This window comes from Dipodomys spectabilis, unplaced genomic scaffold (assembly GCF_019054845.1).
Source record: "Dipodomys spectabilis isolate Male_0828 unplaced genomic scaffold, ASM1905484v1 ptg000039l, whole genome shotgun sequence".
NCBI lineage: Eukaryota > Metazoa > Chordata > Mammalia > Rodentia > Heteromyidae > Dipodomys > Dipodomys spectabilis.
In genome coordinates, this window is record NW_024870716.1 from 11,548,951 (window position 1) to 11,568,642 (window position 19,692).

At 45.3% G+C, this 19,692-nt stretch overlaps 1 protein-coding gene across 5 annotated transcripts in view; it reads right to left on the bottom strand.

Moving 5' to 3' along the window:
• The window catches only part of Bicd1 (BICD cargo adaptor 1), a 96,577-nt gene extending 78,606 nt beyond the window's left edge, over positions 1 to 17,971 (bottom strand). For all 5 annotated transcript variants that reach the window (XM_042677707.1, XM_042677711.1, XM_042677710.1 and 2 more), the window contains exon 1: positions 17,745 to 17,971. In XM_042677707.1, the coding sequence (XP_042533641.1) occupies positions 17,745 to 17,957 (213 nt within the window). In that variant the 5' untranslated portion in view covers positions 17,958 to 17,971. The remainder of the gene's footprint in view (positions 1 to 17,744) is intronic.
• Between the last annotated feature and the right edge of the window lie 1,721 nt (positions 17,972 to 19,692).

Genomic DNA, 19,692 nt, shown 5'->3' on the forward strand with positions numbered 1-19,692 from the left:
AGCTAAAGTGATATGTTAATATTTACATCAGAATGAGTAATTTACCAGCCTGGTGTCAGTGGCTCACGCCTGTAATCCTAGCTACTCAGGAGGCTGAGATCTGAGGATCACGGTTCAAAGCCAGCCCGGGCAAGAAAGTCTGTGAAACTCTTATCTCCAATAAACCACCAGAAAACCGGAAGTGGCGCTGTAACTCAAGTGGTAGAGTGCTAGCCTTGAGCTGAAGAGCTGAGGGAAAGCGCTCAGGCCCAGAGTTCAAGCCCCACTACTGACCAAAAAAAAAGAACGAGTAACTTACCAACTCAAGCTTCTGTAGATGCCATTTAATTATACTGGGTTTCAAGATGATAACACATTTATTTACATAAATAGTCATAAAGGGCTGAAGGTGTGGCTAGATGTCTGCTTACCAAGCTCCAGACACTATGTTCAAAGCCCAGTGCCACCAAAAACAAACAAACAAAAAAAAACTATGCAACTGGGGTATCTTGCCAGCCTGGAGCAACAGGCTGAGTGAGTGAGAAGCACTGAGGTCAAGCCCCGGTACTGCCCTCCCCCGCTCCATACACAGCTTATAAAAGCAGATGTTCTTACAAAGAGAATCATAACATCATCCCCCAACAACAAATCCTCAAAGAAACAACCACCTGATTAATAAGTGGGCTAAAGACTTAGAGACTTCTCTGAAGAGGAAATAAGAATGGCCAATAGCCACATGAAGAAATGCTCAACTTCTCTGGCCATAAAATAAATGCAAATCAGGGGCTGGGAAGGTGGCTTAGTGGTAGAGCACTTGCCTTTCATGCATGAGGCCCTGGGTTCGAATTCTCAGCACCACATAAGCAGAAAAAGCCGGAAGTAGCGCTGTGGCTCAAGTGGTAGAGCTCTCGCCTTAAGCTGAAGAACTAAGGGACAACGCCCAGGCCAAGAGTTCAAGCCCCACAACCGACAAAAAAAAAAAAAAAAAAAAAAGCAACTCAAAAGAACATTGAGATTTGGGGCTGGGAAGGTGGCTCAATGGTAGAGTGCTTGCCTTGCATGCATGAGGCTCTGGGTTAGATTCCTCAGCACCACATAAACAGAAAAAGCCAGAAGTGGTGCTGTGGCTCAAGTGGTAGACCGCTAGCCTTTAGCTGAGGGACAGTGCCCAGGCCCAGAGTTCAAGCCCAACGACCTACTGAAAAAAAAAAGCTATGTACATATGACCATATAAGATGATACTAAGCAAAATGAACCCCAAGATAGGGACACAAGAGGTTTTATCTTTCTTACTGTTGTTTTTAATGTACTTATAATGTACTACGTGATGTTTTGTTGTTGTTTCTTTTGTATATTCTTCCCCCATGGTATATAACCCCTGTTTTCACTGTATTTGATTCCAGTGTCCTGCATCTTGTATATACATTTTTCTAAGTTGGGGAAGGGAACAAAAGGTTGAAATAAGGATACAGGTTGACCCATTTTAACAATGAGATGTACAAGATACTATGTCGAAAATGAATTTTACAACTTTGAGGGGAAGGGAGGAGTTGGGGAGGTGAGGAGGGAAGGGATAGTAGGGGAAAAACAAAGGAGAGGGGAACAATGCTCCATAGGAAATAGACTCATTACCTGACTCATGTAACTGTAACCCCTCTGTACAGTATCTTTACAATAAAAAATATATACATATATATAAAAAGAGAATCATCACATCATAAAAATATTTACTGGATTGGGAAGGTGGCTAAGTGGTAGTGCTTGCCTTGCATGCATGAGGCCCTAGGTTCGATTCCTAAGCATCACAAAAGCAGAAAAAGCTGGAAGTGGCCCTGTGGCTCAAGTGGTAGAGTACTAGCCTTGAGCTGAAGGGCTGAGGAACAGCACCCAGGCCCAGAGTTCAGACCCCACAACCGACATATATATATGCATTTATGCATTTATGCATTTATTTATTTACTGAGCAGTCATTTGTGATCCCATCTTGGTTAATTTATTTTTTTGCGAGTCCTGGGTCTTGAACTCAGGGCCTCAGCACCGTCTCTGAGCTTCTTTTACTCAAGGCTAGCACTCTACCACTTGAGCCACAGCACCACTTCTGGCCTTTTCTGTTTATGTGGTACTGAGGAATAGAACTCAGGGCTTCATGCATGTTAGGCAAGCACTCTACCACTAAGCCACATTCCAGCCCCCATCTTGGTATATTTTTAAAACCTATTCTTTTTTTTTCTGCAAGTCCTGGGGCTTGAACTCAGGGTCTGGGCGCTGTCCCTGAGCTTCTTTTAATCAAGGCTAGCACACGACCACTTGAGCCACAGCACCACTTCAATTCTTCAACTGAGGAACTGAACCCAGGGCTTCATGCATGCTAGGTAAGCACTGTACCACTCAGCCACATTCCCAACCCAAAATCTATTCTTTCTTACTGAAGTATTCAAGCAGGAATGAGCAGAATCGAGGATGATCAGTGAAAAGTACAGGCAAGACCAATGATAGATGAAGAACGGTTTAACTATTTCAATAGGGAAAAAAAAAAAAAAACCCTAGGTGCTGGTGGCTCATGCTTGTAATCCTAGCTAGTCAGGAGGCTGAGATCTGATGATTTCAGTTTGAAGCCAGCTGGAACAGGAAAGACCATGAGATTTATATCGCTAATTAAGCAGCAAAAAGCCAGAAGTGAAGCTGTGGCTCAAGTGGTAGAGCACTAGCCTTGAGCAAAAAAGCTCAGAGACAGCACCTAGGACCTGAGTTCAAGCTCTAGAACTGGCACAAAATAAAAAAGGAAGAGTGACAGAACATGGACAGATATGGTAAGCAAAGTTTGGCTGGAGACAAAAACTCAAGCTATAGAAGAAAGAATAAGAGGATGTTCAGATTCACATGCAATAATCTCCTTTCCTTGGGGCCTCCAGCTTGCTCAGTTGGCCCTCTAGCACTTGATCCAACCTCCATTCTGACTTTTTGCTTGTTAACTGGAGATGAAATCTCAAGGATCTTTTCTACCTTCCATAGCTTTGAACCATGACCTGCAGAGCTCAGCCTTCTAAGTAGCTAGATTATAGGGATAAGCACCTGGTACCCCACCAAAGATATATTCTTTTGTTGTTTATTTCTAATTGACAAAGAATAATTGTACTCATTTGTGGGGTGCAATGTGATATTCTTGTTTATCATTATGGCATACTTAAACTTAGCTGATTAATACAGACATCACATTTCACATAGTAATTTTTCTTTTGGTATGGTACAAACATTGAAAGTCTACTGTGTTCAAAACCAGGCGCCAGTGGCTCACACCTATAATCCTAGCTACTCGGGAGGCTGAGATCTGAGGACTGTGGTTTGATGTCAGCATAGGCTGGAAAGTCCATGAGACTGGTTAATCTCCAATAACCAGTCGAAAGCCAGAAGTGAAGGTGTGGCTCAAGTGGTGGAGTGCTAACCATGAATGAAAAAGCTGAAGAACAGCAGCCAGGCCCTTAGTTCAACCCCCAATACCAGCAAAAGAGAGCCAGAGAGGCAGAGAGAAAAAGAGTGGATCTGCCACTTATTTTCAAGAAAACTAGGAGCTTCTTGGAAGAAGATCAGAGAATCCTGTGGTTAAATCACGACTCATGCAGGAAAAAAAAATCCATCCCCACACAGTACCATGGTATGTATTGCAGCTCTACACTTACCCTGCGGGGAGAAGCCTCCTTAGAGTCTCCTGTTGACTTAATTTCAGTAAGCCCCAGGCTATCCTGGTCACAGGCCCAGATAGCACCACACTCCTGCCTGCAGTAGAAACCAGGCAGAAGACTCTGGAAACTGTCACATGCCCACAGCATTTTTAGGACCAGTATTTTTTATGTATGTGTGGTGCTGGACCTTGAACTCAGGGCCTGGGCATTGTCTCTTAGCTTTTTGCTGGTTAACTGGAGATAAGAGTCTCAGAGTTTCCTGCCCAGACTGCCTTCTAACCACGATCTTCAGATCTCAGCCTCCTGAGTAGGTTGCATTACAGGCATGAGCCACTGAATCCTGCTTATGACAGCTTTCTACCCTGTCTATCACCCTGCTTGCCTGGCCCTTAGAAACTATGGTATGATCTAGTGACATCCACAAAGTCTTCCAAACTCCACTCTTTGTTTCCCCCTTTAATTCCAGTTTCAGGATGCAGTTATGTTCCATTCTCCATGTTCCTAATCAAGAGCACACATACTGCCTCCTACAAATAATACTCTTTACTCCTTGGCTTAAGAAAATGCCAACATCTATTTTCATGTCAGGATTGGGAATCTCACAGAATGTTACAAGAATAGGCCAAGCTCTAGTTTGCTTTACTTCATAAGAAGAAAAATGACTTGTCAGGTGCTGGTGGCTCACACTTGTAACCATAGCTACTCAGGAGGCTGAGATCTGAGGATCACAGTTCAAAGCCAGCCCAGGCAGGAAAAGTCCATGAGACTCTTATCTCCAATTAACCACCTAAAAAACTGAAAGTGGAGCTGCAGCTCAAGGGTAAAGGACTTGCCTTGAGCAAAAGAAACTTGAGGACAGCACCTAGACCCTGAGTTCAAGCCCCAGTACACACACACACACACACACACACACACACACACACACACACACACACACACACACACACACACACACACACACACACACACACACACACACAGAGTAAACACACACACACACACACACACACACAGAGTAAATGCTATTTTTCTTCAAAAATGACTTCTCAAGAATTGAATCACAGCCAGGCGCTGGTGGCACACGCCTGTAATCCTCGCTACTCAGGAGGCTGAGATCTGAGGATCGTGGTTCAAAGCCAGCCTGGGCGGCAAAGCCCGTGAGACTCTTATCTCCAATAAACCACCAGAAAACCAGAAGTGGTGCTGTGGCTCAAGTGGTAGAGTGCTAGGCTTGAGCTGAAGAGCTGAGGGATAGCACCTAGGCCCAGAGTTCAAGCCCCGTGATCAAAAAAAAAAAAAAAAAAATTAGATCACAGGCCCCTAATTAGACAATTGAGTTCTGCTGGAGCCAGCCTGCTTTGCTTATAAGAACAGAAACAACCTCTAATGCAATCACCAGAAGTCCCTCCTCCCCCAAACCCTGCTTAGAGCTCAAAAATGGAAATATACTATGGTGGGCCCAATCCACATCGCTGTCAGTGGCAAGTTTTCCAAACCAAGAGTTAGGACAGCAGACTTCCCAAAATAAGAAGAATGATTCCAACAGCTATCCAGAACCACTGCAATAAAGCTCTGACAGTGAGACAGTAGGGTACAGACCAATGAAAAAGAATAGTCCAAACAGGCCAGACTTGATGGCTCCTGTCTGTAATCCTAGCTACTCAGGAGGCTGAATCCGAAGATGTTAGTTCAAACTGGGATCCTCAGATCTCAGCCTTTAAGTAGCTAAGATAATAGACATAAGCCACAAGCCACCAGAGCCTAGCAAGCTATCACTTTTCTGGGGGGGGGGGGGTTGTCATGGGTCTTGAACTCTGGGCCTGGGCCGCTGTCCCTCGGCTTTTCACCTGAAGGCGAACGCTCTACCACTTGAGCCATAGTGCCACTTCCAGTTTTCTAGTGGTTAATTGGAGATAAGAGTTTCATGGACGTTCCTGCCCAGGCTGGCTTTGAACCATGATCCTCAGATCTCAGCCTCCTGAGTCGCTAGGATTATAGGCATGAGCCATCTGCACCAACCTACTTTATTGTTTACTGGTGCCAGTCTGGACTTTAACTCAGGTCCTGGGCACTGTGAGGTTTTTTAGGTTTTTTTGTTGGTGGTGGTGGAGGTGGTGGTGGTCATGGGGCTTGAACTCTGGGCTTGGGAGCTGTCCCTGCACTCTTCAGCTCAAGGCAAGCACTCTACCACTTGAGTCACAGCACCACTTCCGGTTTTCGAGTGGTTTATTGGAGATAAGAGTCTCACGGACTTTCCAGCCCGAGCTGGCTTTGAACCTTGATCCTCAGATCTCAGCCTCCTGAGTAGCTAGGCATGAGCCACCGGCGCCTGGCTAGCACTGTGAGTTTTTTGCTCAAGGCTTAGTGCTCTTACTACATGAGCCACAGCTCCACTTCCAGCTTTTTCTGGTCATTAATTGAAGGTAAGAATCTCATGGACTTTCCTGCCTGGGCTGGCTTCAAACCTCCATCCTCAGATCTCAGCCTCCTGAGTAGGTAGGATGACAGTGTGAGCCAGCAGGCCCAGCTCACGCAGTCACTTTTTAATTCCCAAGGTTTCTCACACACAGAAGGAGGGCATGCAAATAGCAGCAAATCCAGACCCCATTAGATTCAAGTTCTTTTCCAGTACCCCAGGCCTGGCACACGTGGCAGAGTCTTCCTGGGACCAAGTTCATTACAGTCAGCAGCGTGTGTCCTTTACTAGAAGGAAATGACAGGCCTTCACCATCTGGCCCCAAACAACCTCTCTTGGCTCACTTCTCACCTCTCTCCCAGGCCAGTTCATCCATCCCTACCTCAACCAAACAGATGCTCACACGTGAGTCCCTGCAGGCTTCGCGCTGTAGCCTGCTTCTTCCTCCTCAATCCTCTTTTCTCTCCCTCTTCAGCACTTTCTCAAATAAAGTTTCCTGATTCCTTTTTTGAAAAAAAAAATATGTATTTATTAGTGTTGTATTTATGAATGTAAATTAATACAGCCACTCTGGAAAGCAGTCTGGAGGTTCCTCAGGAAACTAAACATAGACATACTCTATGGCCCAGCCATGCCACTCCTAGGCATCTACCCTGAGCAACAGGAACCAGGCTACAAGGACACATGCACCTCCATGTTCATTGCAGCACTGTTCATAATAGCCAAGATATGGAAACAGCCCAGATGCCCCACTACTGATGAATGGATCCTAAAAGTGAGGGATCTATATACATAGAATTTTATGCAGCCATTAGAAAGGATAAAATAATGGCACTCACAGGGAGAAGGATAGAATTAGAACAAATCATGTTGAGCAAGATAAGCCAAGATAAGAGAGAAAAATGGCATAGGGTCTCCCTGATATGTGGATGTTAGATTCAAAACAAGATATGACAAAGTAAAAATACCCATACACAGTGAAACCAAAAGAGGTCAGCCTTGGGAGAAAAACACCAAATTATAATACCCAAGCACAGCTTCATATCTACATAAAATAATATACAGACTGAAAAGAACCCCAAAAATAAGGAAACAAAGGACCTCGTCTTAATTTGTCCTATCAGTTTAGATGACTGTATATTCTTTACCTCTTATATGGAGTACACCCGTGAACATCTGAGGGAAGTTGGGAGCAGAGCAGAGAGAAAGAGGGAACAGCTGATACTAAGCAAAAGGAAAGAAATATGCCTATCACTGGATCTGGAAGAAATAGTTTTATTGATATTGTTGATAAGAATTCATAAGTTTTGTAGATTAGAATGATGATGATTATCATTGTGAAGGTTAAAATGTGTTTGTGACCTTAGCTAAGTGTAACTACACCTTGGTACTATGAAATTTATGTAGTTAATTAATCTCAATAAAGAAATCTCTGGGAAAAAATTTTTATCAAAATTAACTCCAGGGGGGCTAAGAAAGTGGCTCAGTGATAGAATGTTTGCCTCACATGCATGAGGCCCTGGGTTCTATTCCTCAGCACCATATAAACAGAAAAGCCGGAAGTGTCACTGTGGCTTAAGTGGTAGAGCACTAGCTTTGAAATGAAGAGTTGAGGGACAGCGTCCAAGCCTAGAGTTCAAGCCCAACGACCAACCAAAACAAACAACAAAAAATTAACTCCAGGGGAAAAAATTATATATTTACTGATGTTGCCTGTACCAGGGTTTAAACTTAGCTTCCCGCTTGCTAAAGTTGTTTGGCTAGTGCTCTACCACTTGAGCCACACCTCCAGTCCTGCTTTTTGCTAACTGTTTTGGAGAGGGAATCTCACAGACCTTCCTACCCAAGCTGGCTTCAAACCACAATGCTTCAGATTTAGCATTCTGATTGACTAGAATTAGATGCGTGAGCCACCAACACCAAGCAATTGTTTTTTGTTTTTAAGTAATCCTAAGAGCCATTAACTGAAAACTTATTTATAAATGATTCAAGGACATATTATTTCTTCTCTCTTTCTCCAATGATTCATTTTTTTTGAGGAGTGGAGGGTAGTCCTGGGGCTTGAACTCAGGACCTGGGCACTGTCCCTGAGCTTCTTTTGCTCAAGGCCAGCACTCAACCACTTGAGCCACAGTGCTACTTCTGGCTTTTTCTGTTTATGCGGTACTGAGGAATCAAACCCAGGGCTTCATACATGCTAGGCAAACACTCTACCACTAAGCTACATTCCAAGCCCCAACTAAGTCTATTTTCTTGAGATTTTTCAGCTTAAAGGCTCTGGACACACAGCCTTGTATGAAAACAAGTTCATGATTTTTGTTTTTGTTTTTTTTTTGGCCAGTTGTGGGGCCTGAACTGTAGGCCTGGGTGATGTCTCTCAGCTCTTCCCCTGAGGGCTAGTGCTCTACCACTTGAGTCACAGCTCCACACTTTCGGCTTTTTCTGCATATGTGGTGCTCAGGAATTGAACCGAGGGCCTCATGCGTGCAAGGCAAGCACTCTACCACTGAGCCACCTTCCCAGCCCCCAAGTTTGGGATTTGAAGGGAAAGAAAGTAGACATGTAGGCCAAGTCATGTATACGACTCAACTCACAGCTGCCACATGCTGGTTCAGGCTCATGCCTGAAATATCTCCTGAAGCTACTCAGGAGATATGAGGATCATGGTTCAAAACCAACCCAGGCAGGAAAGTCTGTGAGATTTATCTCCAATTAACCATCAAAAGTCCAGAAGCAGTGCTCAATTCATAGAGCACTAACCTTAAGCTGAAAAACGCTAAACTAAGCAAAAGCATGAGGCTGAGTTCAAGCCCCAGTTCTACACAAAAGAAAAATCAAAGAACAATCAGCAAGGCCCATCCATGGTACAATCCAAACCTTTTTCAACTTCAAAAAGTGATGGCTAAGGCTCTAGTGATGGCATTTGATTCCCCAGAGGTCGGCAGTATACAAAACAAAGAACCAGCCTCTCAGTGTCCTACTAGAGACCCACGCCTCACTCTGAAACAAAACATTCCACTCAGGAAATTGCCACTGTCACTGCCTTCCTCCCTCTTGGTAATCGCATTTGCATTTAAAACTCTCAATTTAAAGTCAGAAACCAGGCAGTTAAATATCACATTTTGGAGTAGTGCTTTTCTTTTTTTTCCTCCTTAAAATGTTTGAAAACATCAAGTACACACAATGGAAAAAACAACCAGAAATAACCCTTAAGTAAAAAACCAAAGAAATCCTTTTTTAATGTTCTATTTACAAACTTGCAAAAAAAAAAATTGCAAACCAGAAAAAAGTCAACAAAATACACATAACTAAAGAAACAATAACTTTTATTTTTTGCTGGTTAACTTTTATTTTATTTTTTGCTGGTCATGGGGCATCAACTCTGGGCCTGGGCACTGTCCCTCAGCTCTTCAGTTCAAGGCTAGCATTCTAACAATTGAGCCACAATGCCACTTCCAGCTTTTTCTGCTTATGTGGTGCTGAGGAATCGAACCCAGAGCCTCATGCATGCAAGCACTCTACCACTGAGCCACCTTCCCAGCCCCAAAACAATAACTTTAAAAAAAAAATACCTCAAGACCAGGCTTCATGGCTCCTACCTGTAATCCCAGATACTTTTGTTTTTTATCGGTCATGGGGTTTGAACCCTGGACATGGGCACTGTCCCTGAGCTCTTCAGCTCAAGGCTAACACTCTACCACTTGAGCCACAGCACCATTTCCAGTTTTCTGGTAGTTAATTGGAGATAAGAGTCTCACAGACTTTCCTGCCCTGGCTAGTTTTGAACCGTGATCCTCAGATCTCAGCCTTCTGAGTTGTAATCCCAGCTACTTTTTGTTTTTTCATGTTCCAAATTTCTACAGGCTAGAACCAATGTGTCCTCAATTAGATGCTGATGCTGGTAGCTCACACCTGTAATACTAGCTACTCTGGAGGCTGAGATCAGAGGATCCTGGTTCAAAGCCAGCCTGGGCAGGAAAATCTGTGAGAACCTTCTCACCAGCAAAAAGCTAGGAGGGGAGCTGTGGCTCAAGTGGTAGAGCACTAGCCTTGAGCGAGAGTACTAAACAAGAGGTCCTGAGTTCGAGTCTCAGACCTAGCACACATGTGTTACACACATGTACATATACATGTATGTGTTCCATGTGTGTAAAAAGTAAGATTCTAGAGGCTACAGACCTCCCTCAATGCAATCAAACAGCCTTTGTGAGATTCTGTCTGTGATCTGAAACACTGTATCTCAAAATTCAAGCAGTCAGAGGGTAAGGAAAGGAAAACATGGAGAAGCCCAAAGGTCGCAGTCATCTTGGCTTGACACCATGCTCTAGAATGGACAGGATGTGATCACTGCAGGACTGGTTCCTGCTGCTGTGGACGTGAGCCAGGTACTGACGGCCATATCCTTGGGACCAGCCAGTCAGACAAGGAGACAACAGCACTAATGCACCCCTAAAAGTATTTGTCTTGGGCTAGGAATGTGGCTTAGTGGTAGAGTGCTTGCCTAGCACTCTAATTCCTCAGTACCACATAAACAGAAAAAGCCAGAAGTGGTACTGTGGCTCAAGTGATAGAATGTTAGCCTTGAGAGTGTCCCTTGAGAAACTCAGGGACAGTGCCCAGGCCCTGAGTTCAAGCCCCAGGACTGGCTCCCCCCTGAGTACCAGCTACAAACCTGCTATGGGGAGATGTTGAAACTGAACCCTCTCTTTCTTCCTTCCACCACTTCCTTCTTCCTTTTTTTCTTCTTTCCTTCCTGTTTTTCTTCTTTCTTTTTGTGCTGGTCCTGGGGTTTGAACTCAGGGCTTGGGCACTGTCACTGAGCTCTTGGGCTCACACAACTAGCACTCTACCACTTAAACTGCAGCTCCACTTCTGGCTTTTTGTGATTAACTGGAAGTAAGTTTCATAGACTTTCCTGCTTCAAATCACCATCTTCAGAACTCAGCCTCCTGGGCAGCTAGGATTACAGGCATGAACCACTAGTGCCTAGCTCATAAAACTTGCATTTTAAAAGGGCATACTCTCAACAAAAAGCAAGGTTACAAGATAGGACATGACTGTTTTTTTTTTTTGCGGGGGGGGGGGGGGGGGGAGGGTTATAAAAACAAAAGAACAAGAACAGCAAAAAACCAGGTGCTAACAGCTCTAACCAGTAATCCCAGCTACTCAGGATGCTGTGATCAGGAAGATCTTGTTCAAAATCAGCCAAGGCAGAAAAGTTCAGGAGATTCCATATTCAAAACAACCAGCAAAAAGCTAGACTGGAGGAGTAGCTCAAATGGTAGAGTACAAACCAAGGACAAAAAACTGAGCAAGCATAAGACACTGAGTACGAACCTTTGTACTGGCAATACATAATAAATACACTGATTAATAAATAATGGATGAATGAATGAAAAACATTAGGAGATTCTAAAAATAGCCTAATTAGATTGATTTATAACTTTTTTCATGTTTATTCACAAACTGGTAAAAAAAAAAAATCTAGACAACCACCAGTATGGCTCAGTTGTAGAATAACTCAGGAGGCCTAAGATACTAATTAATTGCAGATTCAATTTTTTAAACCGGAAATCTAAAACTAGGTGCCAATGGTTCACACTTGTAACTTTAGCTACTCAGAAGGCTGAGATCTGAGGATCATGGTTCAAAGCCAGACTGGGCAGAAAAGTCCATAAGACTCATCTCCAATTAACAATCAGAAAACAGAAATGGAGCTATGACTCAAAGTAGAGCGCTAACCTTGAGCAAAAGAGCTCAGGAACATTGTCCAGGTCCTGAGTTTAAGCCCCACAACAACAACAACAAAGTAAAATCTAAGGTATTTATGTGTGTATGGATTTTTGTCATTTTCTGACTGATACAACATTCCAAATATACAAAACCAACCAGGCCCCTATAAGTGGCCCATAAATGGGCTGGGAATGTGGCTTAGTGGTAGAGTACTTGCCTAGTATGCATGAAGCCCTGGGTTGATTAATCAGTACCTCTTAAACAGAAAAAGCAAGAAGTTGCACTGTAGCTCAAGTGGTAGAGTCTAGCATTGAGCAAAAGAAGCTCAAGGACAGTGCCCAGGCCCTGAGTTCAAGACACAGGACTGGCAAAAAAAAAGGGCGGGGTGGGGCTGGGAAGGTGGCTCAGTGATAGAGTGCTTGCCTTGCATGCATGAGGCCCTGAGTTCGATTCCTCAGCACCACATAAGCAGAAGAAGTCAGAAGTAGTGCTGTGGCTCAAGTGGTAGAGTGCTAGCCTTGAGCTGAAGAGCTGAAGGGCAGTGCCCAGGCTCAGAGTTCAGGTCCCATGACTGACAAAAAAAAAAAAAAAAAGCAAGAATTCTGCCAGGTACCTAGCTCACACATATAATACTACCTACTGAGGGGGTTGAGATCTAGAGGATCAGGGCAGAAAAGTCTTCAGGACTTCAACTCTAACTAGCAAAATACTGGACTGGAGGCATGTTTCGGGTGGAACAGTAATAGCCATGAACAAAGTAGCCAATTGTGTGTGTTGGGAAAAAGTCATTCTTCTTCAGATCCCTTTCATTTTCGTTTCAAGTATGTAAGACTGTATTGGTCCATGTAATGAAGCATAAAGCAAATTCCTAAACAATACCAAGCTAGGCCAAAAAGTAACAGGGCCAAGGAAAGAAATAATTAGAAAAACATCACTGAATTATTTCATGTTATTAATGTTGCACATCCTCAGAATACATTGTTTCCTGGCCTTTTCATCAGTGTTCAACCTTGGAAATAAAGAACAACTCTCTGAGATGCTGACCCCAAACACCAGAGTGATCTACAAAGACTGAGCCATAAGAGCCAGTGGTTAATACTTGCAACCCTAGCTACTCAGGAGGCTAATATCTGAGAATCACAATTCAAAGCCAGCCCAACTAGGAAAGTCCATGAAACTCATCTCCAATTAATCACCAAAAACCTGAAAATAAAGGTGTGGCTAAAATGGTAGCATGTCAGCCTTGAGTAAAAAAGCTTAGGGACAGCACCCAGGCCCTGAGTTCAAGCCCTCGTAAAAGCACAAAAAAAGAAAGAAAGAAAGAAAGAAAGAAAGGAAGAAAGGAAGGAAGGAAGGAAAGAAAAACCCAATGAACAGAAAATTACTAATGTCGCACTTGAATTTAGTGCAATAGTTTTTTGCTGACATTCCCATAAATTGGCCCTGTTACTTTTCAATGAATCATATTTGGTAAAAGAACTTACAAATGATTCCCAGATTTCTTTGTTGATTTATAGTTATAATTCAATAGCAACATTGACTATGAAGTACTTTTGCATGTGTGCTGATACTGGGATTTGAACTCAAGCCCACACATTCTTTTTTTTGTTGGTCATGGGGCATGAACTCTGGGTTTGGGCACTGTCCCTGTACTCTTCAACTCAAGGCAAGCACTCTACTGCTTGAGCCACAGCGCCACTTCCGGTTTTCTAGTGCTTTATTGGAGATAAGAGTCTCACGGACTCCTGCCCAGGCTGGCTTTGAATCATGATCCTCAGATCTCAGCCTCCTGAGTAGCTAGGACTACAGGCGTGAGCCACCAGTGCTCAGCTCTCTTTCAATTTTTGATGGCCTGAACTGGATTCAAACCTCCATTCTCAAATCTCAGCCACCCAAGAAACTAGGTTCACAGGTATGAGTCCCCAGCACTTAGTTTTTCCTCAGCTTTCTAGATATAATACAACAACATTTACTGTAACTCCTGATGATAATAAACAAAACTTCCCTTTGTAAAAACAATGCACTTGGGGCTAGGAATGTGGTTTAGTGGTAGAGTACTTGCCTAGCACTCTAGTTCAATTCCTCAGTACCACAAAAACAGAAAAAGCCAGAGGTGGCCCTGTGGCTCAAGTGATAGAGTGCTAGCCTTAAGCAAGAAAAACTCAGGGACAGTGCCCAGGCCCTGAGTTCAAGCCCCAGGACTGGCAAATAAATAAATAAATAAATAAATAAATAATCCCTGTACCACTACAAAAGACAAAGGAATTGAAAAACATATTTGTAAGTGCATTACCAGCACTCTACAATTAAGCCACAACCCCAGCCCTGGCACTGGGATTTGAATTCAAGGACTTGCACTTGATAGGGAACACTCTAGCACTTGAAGTATCCCCATAGTCCTTTCTGCTCTGTTTGTTGGATAGTCTCACTTTTTACCTGGACAGCATGGACTATGATCTCCCTATTTATGTCTTCTGCGGCAGCCAGGATGACAGGCACATACCACCAAGCCCAACTTCTGCCTATTGAAATGAGAACTTATGGACTATTTTGTCCAAACTGGCCTCAAATCACGATCCCAATCTCTACTTCCCAAGAATCTAAAATTAAATACATAAGCAACTGGCTCAAAAAATAGCTTCTGGGACAAAGGAGGGGGTAACAATGCTCAATAGGAAATGTACTCACTACCATACCTTACTCATGTAACTGTAATCTTTTTGTACAGTATCTTGACAATAAAAAAATATATATTAAAAAATACCTTCTGGGAAGTGGCACTATGGTTCAAGTGGTAGAGTACTTGCTTGCCTTGAGCTGAAGAGTTCAGAAACAACACCCAGGCCCAGAGTTCAAGCCCCAAGACTGACAGAAGAAGAAAAAAAGGGAAAGAAAAAAGGGAGAAAAAAAGCTTCTGTATGGCATCCACATTGGAATACTTCAATGGGCACACTCAGATACTAAAACTCATCTGATGTTTTTGCTCATTGGCTGGTACTCTAACACCTGAGCCACGCCTCCATCACCTGCACAATTATTTTGAATTTCCTTTTTTTTTTTGGATACACCAGGTAAGCATCAGCTGGTGGGTGGAAAATCCTCTTGAATAAGAGCTCCTATGGTGGATCAAACAGGGAACATCAGCAGAGCACCTGTGGCTCACCTCTGTAATCCTAGTTACTCAGGAGGCTGAGATCTGAGGATCAAGGAGGCAGATGAATCTGAGAGACTCTTATCTCCAATTAAGCAGCAAAAAAGCTGGAGTCTTAAGATCATGGTTCAAAGCCAGCCCCAGCAGAAAAATCCATGAGACTCTTACCTCCAATAAACTACAAAAACAAAACAAAACAAAAGCCAGAAGTGGATCTGTGGTTCAAGTGGTAGAGCACTAGATTTGAGCAACAAAAGTTCAGGCACAGTGCCCAGACCCTGAATTCAAGTCCCAGGACTGGCACCACACATAAATAAATAAATGCCAGTCTAAAAGTTAATGTGACTGCAAAACATAAACAAATCTGGCTGATGGGAAGATCAGCCTAGAAAGAAAAATAGGAAGCTAGAAGCCAGGCGCTGGTGGCTCATGTCTGTAATCCTAGCTACTCAGGAGGCTGAGATCTGATGACCATGATTCAAAGCCAGCCCGGGCAGGAAAGACCATGAGACTCTTGTCTCCAATAAACCACCAGAAAACCAGAAATGGTGGTGTAGCTCAAGCGGTAGAGTGCTCACCTTGAGCTGAAGAGCCCAAGCCCAGAGTTCTAGCCCCACGACCAACCAAAAAAAAAAAAAGAAGCTAGAACTTGTGGCCTAGTATTGCAAGAGGAAAAAAAAATTACAGGAAGTGGCACTGTGGCTCAAGCGGTAGAGCGCTTGCCTTGAGCTGAAGAGCATAGGGACAGCGCCCAAACCCAAAGTTCAAGTCCCAAGACCAACAAAAAACAAAACAAAAAGAAAAAAGAAAAAAAATTACATTTCTCCTTTTGACTTATTTTAGTACATTGACTCTTTTTGATATTTAATCTCTGAACAAAAATGGGACATTTGAAAATATATTTACCCTATCTGTATTACATCAGAAGGCAGATTTATTAGAATCTCAAAAATCATGTCTTTTCAGCAAAACCACACAAAACATGACCTTTCCTTCCCTCTAGAGCAAATTTACAAAGAAAAAAGATTTTTGGGGGCTGGGAAGGTGGCTCAGTGGTAGAGCGCTTGCCTTGTATGCATGAGGCCCTGGGTTCGATTCCTAAGTACTACATAAGTGAAAAGAAAAAAGCCGGAAGTGGCGCTGTGGCTCAAGTGGTAGAGCGCTAATCTTGAGCTGAAGAGCTGAGGGACAGCGTTCGGGCCCAGAGTTCAGGCCCCATGACCGGACCCAAAAAAAAAAAAGAAAAAAGATTTTTTGGTATATTATATGACAATATTAAATGCCAGTATGCATTTAAAACTTAATAAATAATTAGTAATTAATTGAAAGATTGCCACTCAGAAAAGCAGTGCATACGTCAAATTTATTCTTGGTTACTTGTTATTGTGCCTCCATAAGCAGATAAAGAAGACTCTGATAATACGTCTAGTCTTATAAATGCTTAATGGAAAATCCAAACACCTTATTTTCTTCTATTGCCTTAGCAAATTTTGTTTTTTAAAAATTATGTTTAAGTAGCTGATAGCCAATCTTTACAAAACAACCACCACCAAATACCAAAAGAACAATGTTCACCACAGCCCTTTGGTGCTGTGTGATGTTTAAGAAGTCACTTCAACCTGAAGAGACTCATTTCAAATACAGAGCTCCCTAGGTCAGGTTCCTTCAGGCCATCTAGGGAGGAGTTCAATTTGCCTTGGTTAGGGTGACTTCATAGGACTTTGGCCTGGCCCTGCCTGGCTCAGAGACACCATCAAGACAGCAAAATCAGCCAGCCAAGTTAATGAGTGTCCTCAGCCTTAGGACAAGAATGACAGGAAGGCAAAGCAGATCACCTTTGTCAAACTGGATGGAAGGGCTCTCCAAACACTGTTTAGTCCCCTCGAAAAGCAGTTATCAGCAAAGACCATTACATGCCAGATTTCAACCAGCCTGAAATTCTGGGTCCACAATTACAAACCTGGGTATATAATAAGATCATCAGCGAAATCACAGCAGGGTGTGTGTGGGTGTGTGTTGTATTTTGTGCTGGGACTTAGTGAGGTCCGTTAGCTTTTTCTCTTCAAGGTTGGCACTCTACCACTTGCGCCACACACACCTCCACTTCCAGCTTTTTTTGCTGGCTAACTGGAGAGATGAGAGTCTCATGGACCTTCCTGCCCAGGCTGGCTTCCAACTGCGGTCCTCAGATCTCAGCCTCCAGAGTAAGCTAGGATGACAGGCGCGAGCCACCGCAATTTGGGGAAGTTTGATTGCTGTATTGCAACCTATAATGGGAGCAGGGGGACCGGAGGACTTAGGAGAGCCTCCCCCACCCCCACCCCACCCCCCTGCCTCAGCCTGCCCAGTTCAGGCGTAGACATCATTCATTTCTTAGGCTATTATTTTTCTCTTGGCCTGTGTGTGTGTGTGTGTGTGTGTGTGTGTGTGTATGTGTATATGTGTGTATGTGTATATATGTGTGTATGTGTATATATGTGTGTGTGTGTTTGTATGTGTGTATGTGTATGCATGTGTGTATGTGTGTATATGTATGTGTATATGTGTGTATGTGTTTTTGTGTGTGCATGTGTATATGTGTGTATATGTGTATGTGTGTATGTGCATATGTGTGTGTATATATGTGTATATGTGTTTGTGTGTGTGTGCGCGCAGGGGGTGGGGGTCACAATGGCCCCTTTCATTTATCTCCGACCAACAAAGGGCTCTCGATGGCGTCTCCGGACCCCGCCGTCCCCGCGGCCTCTCTCCCCGGGCAGTGGGGGGCCGGCTCCTCTCCCCTCACCTCCTTCAGCTGCTCCAGCTCCTGCTTGAGCGCGTCGTGCTCGGCCTCCAGCTCGTCGTACTGCTGCTTGAGCGTCAGCTTCTCCTCCAGCACCACCAGCCCGTACTCGGCCGCCTGGATCTTTTCATGGGTGGTCTCGGCCAGCTCGCGGCTCAGCCGCTCCACCTCCGCCCGGTAGTGCTCGGCCGTCTGCACGGCTTCCTCAGCGGCCATAGTCCAGGCGCGGGGTGCGGACGCCGAGGTGCGGGGCCGGGGGAGGGGGCGGGAGCGGCGACCGCAGCGGTGGGAGCGGGAGGGACGGGGCTCCGGACGGACGCACGGGCGAGGCCGACGCCGGGCCCGGGGCCGCCGCTCCCCGCCCGGGGCCGAGGCTCGGCCCGGCCTGCGCTCAGCACCCGCCCGGCATGGTGCGGGGTGGGCGGGGAGGGCGGGGGGCGCGGCGGGGCGGGGGCCGCCTCGGGATTCTGCTTATTCAGAGGCCGCCATGTCTCCGGGCCCCCGCGTCACTGCAGTCTTCCTTTGGGTCCGGCGCGCCCGCTCGCCGGCTCGGTTCTCTCCACCTGCTCCCCGCGGGCCCTGCCGCAGCCTTGGAAAAAAAAAAAAAAGAAGAAAGAAAGAAAGAAATGATGCAGTGCCGCTGGCTCCGGGCCCGCGCTCGGCGCAGGGGGCGGGGAGGCCGGGGACGGGCGGACCGGACGGAAGCCTCCCCCCCCCCACCGAGGGGGACCGCAGGCCCGGCCGGAGCGGAGCCCGCCCTCCGAGTCCCCCCGCCAGGTGACGCCGGGGGCCGGCCCCGCATCGCTCCCGCCCGCCCAGGACCCGCACCTTCCGCCGGCCGCCACCCCGCGGAGCGCCCTCCCCCTCCCCTCCACCCCGGCTGCGCGCCGCCTCCGGAGCCCCGCACCTGCGAGGCCGGGCCCCCGGGCCTCGATCCGCCCCGCCCTGGCCGTCACCCCGCGGCAGCCTCCGCGACGCGCCTCCGGCCGCACCCAGCTGCTTTTCGTTATTTTTCATCGGCCCTGGGACTTGAACTCCAGGCCAGAGCTCCACCACTGGGAGCCACAGCGCCACATCGGGCTTTTTTCTGTGATTAATTGGAGATGAGAGTCTCACGGACTTTCCTGCCCCTTTCCTGCCCCCGGCTGGCTTTGAACCCAGATCCTCAGGTCTCAACCTCCTGAGGACCTAGGATGACAGGCATGAGCCGCCGGCCGCTGGCGTCTCCCAGCTCTTCCAGCTCAGCTTCTCACGGGTTCTCACGGGTTCTGTGTGCACAGAGAAAATGCTTCCCAGTTCCCCTCCCGGCACGATCGTTACTCCTAGCGTTTCTTGTCAACACATCCTGACTTTGTAAGATGCTTACTTTATGGTTCTCTTAGAAGTGATGTGCAGAGGGATTGCAATTACCTGAGTCAGGTAATGAGTACAATTCCTCCCTCACTGCCTTCCAGTCCCTCCTTCCCATCTCCTTCCGAGAAGTTGTAGAGTCCACTTTCATCAGTGTCCAGTGAGCGCCACTGCTGCACTTTTTCACCCTTTTTCCTCGAGTTCTGTGCCCTCCTTCCATCCCCCTGAAGATATGCACGTGAACACACCGTGTAAAAGGTAAAGGAGACAGAATCATCAAAAACTTTAAAAAAAAAGTCTTTTGTACCTTGGAGTTCATTTCAGTATGTATTTTATTGTATACAAATATCAAGAGGAACTTAAGCATTGCACCTTTGTGATTTTCTTCTGAGTATTCTCTTTTGGTCTCAGTGTATGTATCTAGAATTCTGTACCATTTGTCATAACCCAGTTCGTTTTTAGATCAAACTTCCACATATCAGAGAGAACATGGGCTGTTTGTCTCTCTGTTCTTGGCTGACCTCACTTAACATGATTTGTTCTAGTTTCATCTATTTCCCTTCAAATGACATTATTTTATTGTTTCTAATGGCTATGTAAA